Raw genomic sequence first — 9,673 nt, 5'->3', positions numbered from 1 at the left:
CTTGTCCTTGGTCGGCCCTCTTCCTTCTTCCTTCAATTTTTCCCAGCATCATTATCTTCTCCAGGAGTTCCTGTCTTTTCATGATGTGCCCAAAGGAGCTCATCTTTGCCTCTAATAATACTTCCCTCCAATGAGCAGTCGGGCTTTATTTCCTGTAGGATGGACTAGTTGGATCTTCTTGCTGTCCAGGGCACTCTCAGAACTTTCCTCCAGCACCACAGTTCAAAAGCATCTATCTTCCTTCGCTCAGCCTTCCCTAAGGTCCAGCTCTCACATCCACAGGTTACTAAGGGGAATACCATTGCTTTAACTATGCCGATCTTGGTTGCCAGTGTGATGTCTCTATTCTTCATTATTTTATCGAGATTGGTCATTGCTCTCCTTCCAAAAAGTAAACGTCTTATGATTTCCTGTCTGCAGTAATCTTTACATCTAGAAATATAAAGTCTGCCACTGTTGCCACGTTTTCTTCCTTTATTTGCCAATAGTTTTATATTTTATATAGGGAAAGTAGCAAAGGGGACCTAGCCATGCTCACAAAAGTAGAAGTCAACTTACCTGAGCAAGTTAATCCAGAGCAGCAAGGTGAGGCCGTAGTGAATTACCTCGCTAAAGCTTCCTGGAATGATGCTTTAAATGAGATGGCTAGAGAAGACATGCCCCAGCAACTCCACCCATGAAAGCATTGCCAGGTGTGATGTGCCTCAAGTACATCCCAGTCAATACAGGTGTACCAGGATGTACCTCAATTTATGGGAAAGAGAACTGCGCAGGCACTTTCTCCGTGCCTCCAACAGTCTTAATTTGGAAGGGATTAATCCTTTGCAGTTCCACAGCATTTCAGTTGCTTGCAAAATGTCCCAATTTTTGTGCCTCCTCCCACATTCACCTCTTTATCCTTAGTTCTACAAACTGAGTACAAAGTACTCAATGAACTCGGTAGAGAACACTGGAACAGGGAGGCAGACATTTTTCTTAACCAGTAGGTTCAAGCAAAAGCAAATTTCTGCAATCTCTTAGGTTCCCATTGATAGCTTTTGTCACACTCTCTTGTGGCTTAGCCATATGAGTCCCAATTTCCATCTATAAAATATTGTTGCAAGTAGAATAGTAGGGCACCATATGCTGCTAGGGGTTTTAGGAAACCTCTCCCCCCAGCAAAAGGAGCTTCTCTTTGCCTTAAGGGGAGAACAGTGACCCGTAAAAAGGTTGTGATGTAATGTGTCCTTTAAGCAGCTTGGTTTGATGGAAGTCTATCGTTGTTCGTGTTGGAAGAAGTAAATTCAAGGCTGAAGCAAGCAGTTAAAAACTCACAGAGGGATACATTCATGGATTTCAAAGACCAAAGGAGAACATATTGGCATTTTTGTCCTTTTCTTTCTGCAGCCACCAGATTCCAGGGCAGAAAGAAGGTAGACAGGCCATACTTGCCTAACCTGTTTGAAGGTCGTATTTTAAGTCCTGTTAACACTTTTCCAGCCCCCAAAACGTTCCAGGAACAGGGGTTGGGCTGCATGGCTGTTGTGGTCTTTTCCAAATCTATGATTCTATGAAATATTAAGCTCTGGACTTTCCAAAGCATACTCACACTTGATCAAAATATGCATAAGCAAAGCCTAAGCATATACTTGTAATAGTGTCATTTGGTCTAGAGGTGTGGGTGCTTTCACATTTGTTTCTATACTGGCAGAAAAGTTGGTTTCCTTCCTTCACTTTTTACACCTCCCCCACCCACAAGAATCACCCACTTAAGCACTACACTTTTTGCAAAAAGGGTTTGGCCACAGAGTTTTGAGAAATGTAGGTTTCCCACATGACTAGGATACTGATTTTAAGATACACCACTGCTGGTTAAAATGACTACAGGTATACTGAACCTTGCAACACTGATAGAATACAACCTTCTCAGTTCACGCTACTACTAGGTTCCTGTGAGTTTCCCGGGCTGTATGGCCACGTTCCAAAAATATTATCTCCTAACATTTCACCCACATCTTTGGCAGGCATCCTCAGAGGTTGTGGGGTCTGTTGGAAACTAGGCATGCTACGACTGTCAAAATAGTAAAAATGTGCCAAATATTGCAAGTGCAGGGGAAAGGCAACCCAACTTCAGAGAAAGAGAGCAAAAGAGAAAATCATAGAGTTGGAAGAGACCTTGTAAGTCATCCAGTCCAACCCCCTGCCAAGAAGCAGGAAAATCATTCAAAGCATCCCTGACAGATGGCCATCCAGAAAGAGAGTTGCACAGTCATTTTATTCATTTCAAAAGAAGGAAGAGAAAGAGAAAAAAACCCCCCATAATCAGGAAGTAACTAGAAACAAAGCAAATATGAACTTTTAAAAGTGCCGGAATTTTTTTTAACAACATTGTTAAAACAAGAATTGCTCAACCAGCACGAACAAGCAAAGAAAGATAAGATGCCCAAGAAACCACAGGAAGACGGGAAGAAGGATTTTTTTAAAACATACACTCACTCCTCCACATTTGCATTTTTCCCGTTTCAGATTTGATTATACACAAATTCCATTAAAGGTTCTCTAGCAAGCTTTAGGTGCTATGGTCTTTGTCTAGCAACATCCAGGGAGTCTGCATGAGCTGGCCACTTCAGAAGAGTGGTCAAATATGAGGATACTAGACTCCGAGCATGTTTGCTTTGCCTCTGCTCTCTTTACCCAGTCATACAGGACTGGCATCTAAGAAATGGACACAGTCATTTCCGTTAGTGCATGAACAAAGCCAAACAAACATACAAGGATGTGGAATAGGGTTTCACACTCGCTATCAGGTTTATTGATCTGTAAACTCAACTCAGGCAGAGCAAACAGAACATGATTACTTTGAACAATGACAATCTCCTTCTTGGCACCATTCAAAGCTACTGATTTTAGCCTGCCAGCATTACAGCTGGGTCACAAGCTGCATTTAATCTATATACACAACTGATTAACAGTAGCCTACAATTAATTTAGAAAGCCTCAATGTCATCTGTGAAGGTCTGGCTAGTGGTGCTGCATCCAGTTAGCCATCATTTCATATGGGACCCAGATCAAATTCAAACAGCTTAGGTGATTTTCACTGAATTTAACTAGAATACAGTTAAAAACACTTACAAAGGCTCAAGTGAACATAAGGAAAAAGTTATTGCTACACTGCAATTCAACTGTCCATAGAACTAAATCCATAGAATCTGTAAATTACATATGTAAAGCCCTTGTTTCTAAAATATTAAAAACATCCACTTCTTAGGTCCCTTCCACACAGTTGAATAAAAACCCACATTTTATGCTTTGAACTGGAATATACAGTATGGCAGTGTGGATGGAATCAGATAACCCAGTTCAAAGAAGATACTGTGGGATTTTCTGCCTTGATATTCTGTATTATATGGTTCGTGGAAGGTGAGAGCCACCTTAACCTGGGTTCAAAAACCCGGGAGCAGCCACTGACAAGACCTTCTCTTGTAAAGGTGGTAAGACTAAGGAGAGTGTCCCCTGAAGGTATTACATAACACAAGCAAGTTCATATAGGAAGATATGGCCCTTCAGACAGTCTGGAACCAAACTATGTCATAACTGGTGGTTTCGATTGTGACCAGATATGGAACAGTAGCCAGTAGAGTAACAGCAACAAGTTCCCTGTTGTCAGTCACAGTAAACAATCTGGTTGCCATCTCTTTGAGCAAGGTGAACTTTCTGAATACTTTTCAAAGGTCATAGACACATTATACATAATCCAAATAGAAACTAACCCATGTATCACTTTGGCCAGATCAGAAATTTCCAGGAAATGGCACTGTCAGTACTCCAGTATTCGCATTCCTGGCTACCGCCAAAACCGGGCACCCAGATTCAGATCTCAGTCCAGGAATATAACTAAGCTGCAAAGATTTCAGTGGGAGTGTAATATCATCAGCACAATTTGAATCCCTGTTCTCCCTGTCTTATTTCAATTACATTTCAATTAGTTTGCCCTCATTTAGTCCAGTAGGGACCACAAACACCAATTTAGATTGGAAATGGCTTCCATGGAATTAGGCGTTTGGGAGAAATATAATTGAGTGACATGAACATAATCATGTCCCCAAAAACTCCAAGCAACACCAATGCTCTCCGAGTGGTTTCACACACATGTTGAGTAACACAGAAGGCAAGTCAGAGGGCTGTGGAATTCCATGAGCCAAATGCCAAGGAGACAAAATTGAATATTTCAGCACCATCTTCTGAGTTTGCTCTTCCAAGAAGAATCAGAAGAAAACAGTGAAAAGCTCTATCCCAGATGGCACAGAATGAAGGTACTGAAAGCCACAGCAAAGTCCAGCAGAACAAACAGGAACATATTCTTCCCATTCTGTTACCATTGTAAGTTATCCAACAGAAGCCATATCTGCCTCATAACTTTCCTGAAGCCAGATGGAAATGGATCTTGGTCATCTTTCTTATCCAAAACCCCGTGCCGCTGGAAAGACGTTATATGCTCTAGAGGTGAAAATGGTGAAATCCCTCCACACCTAGATCAGTATCATCTCATCCTTATAGTGGTTTCCAACCTGTGCTCTGCAAGAACTAAAATATGGTTTGTGGCCTCACTGTTACTACACCGTTGCAACGAGATTGACTGGTCTAGCGAAATCCTCTCATAATGCTGAGGCTTATTAAATATGGTTTTCTGTGGGCGAGCAGATGGTGACTACTGGATGGCATATGTTCTGTATCAGAAACTAGAGCTGATGTGGTCTGTCCAATACAGTTTTCTGAATCAGCACCCCAAATAACCAAACTGAATCTAAAGTTGACCAAAAACTGATTCGTAACCCTTTGGGTACTAATGTTGGAGAGTGGTCCCTGGTCAAAGTGGTCCATGGTCAAGTCATCCTTGGTCAAAAAAAGGTTGGGAACCATTGCTGTAGAGAAAAAAAAAGATCTAGAGCATCCCCAGTAGACATGATGTACTCTTTGTAAGTTAAAAATGAATGTTGGAGATTCATACCACAACCCAGGAGACTACAACGCCATTCTGGGTAGTTCAAGAGGGAAGATTTTTGAGCAGCAGAATGGGTACTATTATCAAGGAAACCCCTATTTTAGTTCCAGCCAGGCAACTTCAAATAAGACACTGGTTATGATCAAATGGAAACAATTCAAGACATAGCGTGCCAGGAAAATCTAGTAGAGGGAAAAACCAAATTCAGGGGACTAGAAACACAGAGCCACAAGAAATGGTAGAACTGGAAGTCAGTGAAATCCCAGGGATGAGTACTGTTGTGGCATAGGCATTTGAAGGAGGCAAACACACAGTGCCTTCTTGCCTTGCACTTTCTGAGAATCACAAAAGAAGGGATGGATAGGCCTGAATGAGTCAGGAAACTCTTTAAGAAGTTGGGAAGCAAGCGCCGACTCCTTGGACTTCCAGGCTTTCCCCTCTAATTAATGTTGTGTCAGGCCACTTGTGGCTGTCCAGATGCAGCTAAAATTTAAATCTCATCTACTCTAAATTTAAATCTCATCTACGGTACTCATATCCAATGATAAAGAATGATGTCAAATGCAGTCTAATAAGACCAAAAAGAATATGTTCCCCAGCATTCCTGCTATGGAAGATCTCAGGGAAACACTTGAGGATATGGTGGGGATCTTATTCGTTTCTCAGTAATGGCATGGATAAGTTTTCCCCAATCTGGTGTAATCCAGAATTGTTGAGCTACAAAGAATCTGATACGTGTGGAAAGCACTGAATTGAGGAAGGTTATAATAATGCATTTCTGGGCAAACACGGGGTTTCTAAAGGACAACAGTACTTTATCCCAGTTAAAAACGTAATCTAAACAATTCTTGGCTTCCTACTTCAACTCTTCCTTGAAGCCTAAGCTAATGATTTACAAGCAGTTCTGCACTGAACCAAGTTGCAATACAGGCAGAAATAATGAAGACAAAGGGCCCTGCAACAACAATATACACAGAGATCCTTAAAAGGCAATGTTTATGACTTTTTTGCTGCAAAAAAGTGGTAGTACCAGAGGCATAGTGAAATATGTAGAAAGAAGAGTAAATGCCAACACCTTCAATATAGCATCAGCAATATGAACAATTTGCCAGTACCAACACCAATACAGGAGCTGTCTTGATTCCTCTTTAAGCAATTTAGTTCAGGTATTTCCAGAAAAGAGGCTTCAGCTTTTTTCTTCTTGCCTTTCTTCCCTCATATATTCCTTCCTTGAATTTCCATAAATAGTGAGCAAGATTTCTTCAGTGCTTTGTCATCCTGTTTCACAGTCTCTTGAAAAATCTGCACATCAGTTTTAAGACACACTCCAAATTTCAAATGAGATTGCAATGTTCGCAAAGCAGCTTCTCCGCCTGGTCCCAAATGGCCTTCTTCTGGCATTGCTTGCTCTGCCCAAGGGCTAAGCGGCCAGAGCAAGTAATAGATTGCAATTAAGGAGGAGCTGAACAGACATGAAAATAAGAAATGATTGATATTGTGTACGTGTATTCACAACTTCCATGTTTTTCTATATTTGCTTGGCAAACTTAAAAAGAACTCGGTACTCCTGCAGCTTTGATCATTGTGCAGAAAAGGTTTAACACATTAGCAGACACAAATTGATATTCATGGCTTAGTGATTTGAAGGATGGACTATGATTCTGGGGACCAGGGTTCAAATCCCTGTTTGGTCATGAGAATCCACTGGTAATCCTGGACAAGTTGCACATCCTTAGCCCAAGTGATAGAGTTGCCATGAGTCAGAAATGATCTGAAGGCACACGACAAATGCACTTGCAACCTTTGCGAGCAGAAACAGCAATATTATTAAATAATTATTAATTGCTTACTTTTTTCATTCAGGCTCCACATTTCATGTATATACTAGACTACATAAAGGTTGAAACACAAATTAAGAGATTCCTATTCATCATCAGATTCTCTCAGCCTCAAAGAAGGCAGTGGGCATTTGAAGATCTGTATCACTGGATGTTTTGCTTCAAAAGAAACAAAGAAGAGCAGGGAATGTAAGCCGCACCAAGTCCCTAGGGGAGATGGTAGCGGGGTACAAATAAAGTTTATTTATTATTTATTAATGTCTGAAGAAATATTACTAACTCCTTTTCTTCTAGACCAGTGGTTCTCAACCTGTGGACCCCCAGATATTTTGGCCTTCAACTCCCAGAAATCCTAACAGTTGGTAAACTGGCTGGGATTTCTGGGATTTGGAGGCCAAACCACCTGGGGACCCACAGGTTAAGAACCACTGTTCTAGTACAAGGGGAGCAGGGTGATGTGGTCCTCCAGATATTGTTGAAATGCCACTCCTAGCATTACTTACCATCAGCTGTGCTGGAAAAGAAGGATTGGAATTACTATTATCAATATGAAGAGGCAAGAATTATTCCAACCCAGTTCTAATGGAAGGGATTGGATGAGAACAATGTGAACCCACCTCCGAATGTTGCTTGACAACAACTACCAGTCTTAGCCAACATGAATGCAATATCCAACATTGGCCTGAGAGGCAGAAAATATGCTGTCAGTCAAGCATCGGGCTCGGAGGAGATATGGCTTCACTCAGCAAAGCAGCTCCTCCTGCTTGTCTTCACTCTGTGTCAGTGTTTCTGACTGTGATAATCCTGCAGTACTGTCCAATATTGCTTATTTTAAATGTATTGTGGTTAAATGTTCCAAGAAATTTGCATCCATGAACAAGACTTTTCAATACACAGATGATTCAAGGTCCTGCTCAGAAGTCTACGACAGTGTCTCCTCCCTGAAACAACCAAGAAAGCAAATTTCCAAAATCAAGGCTTGGGTGATCTGGATTTATTGACAGAAAAAAAGGAACTGTGAATAGTCCTTGATGTGCCAAGAGAGACGGGCAGGATTCTTCCAGGATCACCTCTTTCCTGGGGGAGCAATTCTTTCTTTCCAGTCACCCATGAAGTAGTTTTGATTGTTCTGTGTTTGAACTGGATTTACCGTCTTACTAGAAGAGTTTCCAGCCAAGTTTGTGGCTTGGGATTTCACAGAAGGAACAGCCAGCCCTGTCTGTAGGGCTCCTCCACAGAGGCTGGACTTTTTTTTATATCCAGTTCATGTTCCATTCCTAGAGTTCTAGCAGAAATGAAACAATGCAACAAGGGAAAGCAGTACCCAATACCTTTCCCCCACATCATTCTGCATTCTCTTTGCTGTATTCATGAGCTCAAACTGCCAGCTTCCACATGACCTTGGAGCAGCATCAGAGAAGTTGGTCACGAAGAATGGCCAGTACAACATGGGGCTTATTTGTGCTCAATTCACAAACTTTCAGACAAAAAGCCAAAAAGGGGAGGGCATTTGAGAAGAGGCCTAAACAAAATAAAGATACTAGCCCTCTCCTTTCAGTTTGACATTTCAAGGCACACAGGTGACACCATTTACACAAACCAGACCAGGGTGGGGTGGGGTGCAGAGGTAAGAATTTATCCAAATATACAAGGCATTAAGAAACAAAGGTTTTTTTACCCTGATTCCACCATTCACTGAATTGAAGGGCTTTTTTTGGTAGGGGCGCCGGAGCAGGGTGGGGATTAACAGTCTCAGGTCAGGAGAGTTGGATCTGCCCTTAACTTCAACTGGGGCAGGGGGCACCCTGGCCTTTCTCCTCCTCCAGCCAAGCACAGCTGGCTGGGAGCTGGAGGATGTAGCCAATAGCTTGGCACTGGAGGGCACCAAAGTTTAGGATCTGAGGAAAGGCCACAGTACTATTGGAGACAGCTGACAGATACCTTTGTGATATGGTGAAGAAAGGTGATGAAGGTGCCTTGGTAAAACTTGGCATGACAGCTGTCGGTCTAAAGAAGGTATTTTGCACCTGAGAACCAAGATGCCCCTTGCACTGGCTGCTTGCTTTGTGAGCATTCAAGTGGAATTCTGATCACTGTGGAAAATCATTGATCCTCCTTTTGATTATCAAGTGGAAGGTGCCATCCAGTCCTGCATGGTTGGCAAAAGTTCTAAGGACCAGTGAGGTTCAGAAATCCAACTCATCCGAATCCGTGCCACCAGTAGTTGGTAGCTCTTCCTGGTTGCGTCCCCACACAAAACGGTAGTTGTCTTCCAGCTGACGCTGGCGCCGCTGTTCCTTGTGAGCTTCCTCCGTACCCTGGATCTATGTGAGGAAGAACAAGGCTATGAGAAATCTACCATCACCACCTATATGTCCAGGAAATGAGGAACTCTAGGAACCACTGTGAACCCAAGATATTCTAGGGAAAAAGCAAAATGGAAATGCCCCTCACCCCACCTGGTAAAGACAAAGGAATGCAGGGAAGTGCTGCTGCCCCCATTTCACTGGAAAACAACTCTGTTCAGGGACTTGTTGAAAGGAATGGGAGCTGCACAATTGACACTCACTCCAACAAACCATATATATCCTCCAGATACTATTGGGTTCACCCCCCCCCCCCCTCCGCTATGAGGAATTCAGTTGTGAGAATCGATCTGTGGATTGCTGTGAGTTTTCTGGACTGTATGGCCCTGTTCCAGAAGCATTCTCTCCTGATGTTTTGCCTGCATCTATGGCAGGCATCTTCAGAGATGGTGAGGTCTGTTGGGAACTTGGCAAGTGGGGTTTATATATCTGCGGAATGTCCAGAGTGGAAGAAAGAACATTTGTCTGCTTGAGGCAAGTGTGAATGT

General features: G+C 42.4%; 1 protein-coding gene across 2 annotated transcripts in view; it reads right to left on the bottom strand.

Annotated features, from left to right (window-relative positions):
• Window positions 1–2,763: 2,763 nt before the first annotated feature.
• The window catches only part of OS9 (OS9 endoplasmic reticulum lectin), a 42,498-nt gene continuing 35,588 nt past the window's right edge, over window positions 2,764–9,673 (bottom strand). For both annotated transcript variants that reach the window (XM_060762960.2, XM_060762961.2), the window contains one exon: window positions 2,764–9,143. In XM_060762960.2, coding sequence (XP_060618943.2) covers window positions 9,006–9,143 — 138 coding nt within the window. In that variant the 3' untranslated portion in view covers window positions 2,764–9,005. The remainder of the gene's footprint in view (window positions 9,144–9,673) is intronic.

Source organism: Anolis sagrei, chromosome 2 (genome assembly GCF_037176765.1).
Source record: "Anolis sagrei isolate rAnoSag1 chromosome 2, rAnoSag1.mat, whole genome shotgun sequence".
Classification (NCBI taxonomy): Eukaryota; Metazoa; Chordata; class Lepidosauria; order Squamata; family Dactyloidae; genus Anolis; species Anolis sagrei.
Note: the sequence above shows the minus strand (reverse complement) of the source record. Positions and strands in the feature narration are given on the sequence as shown.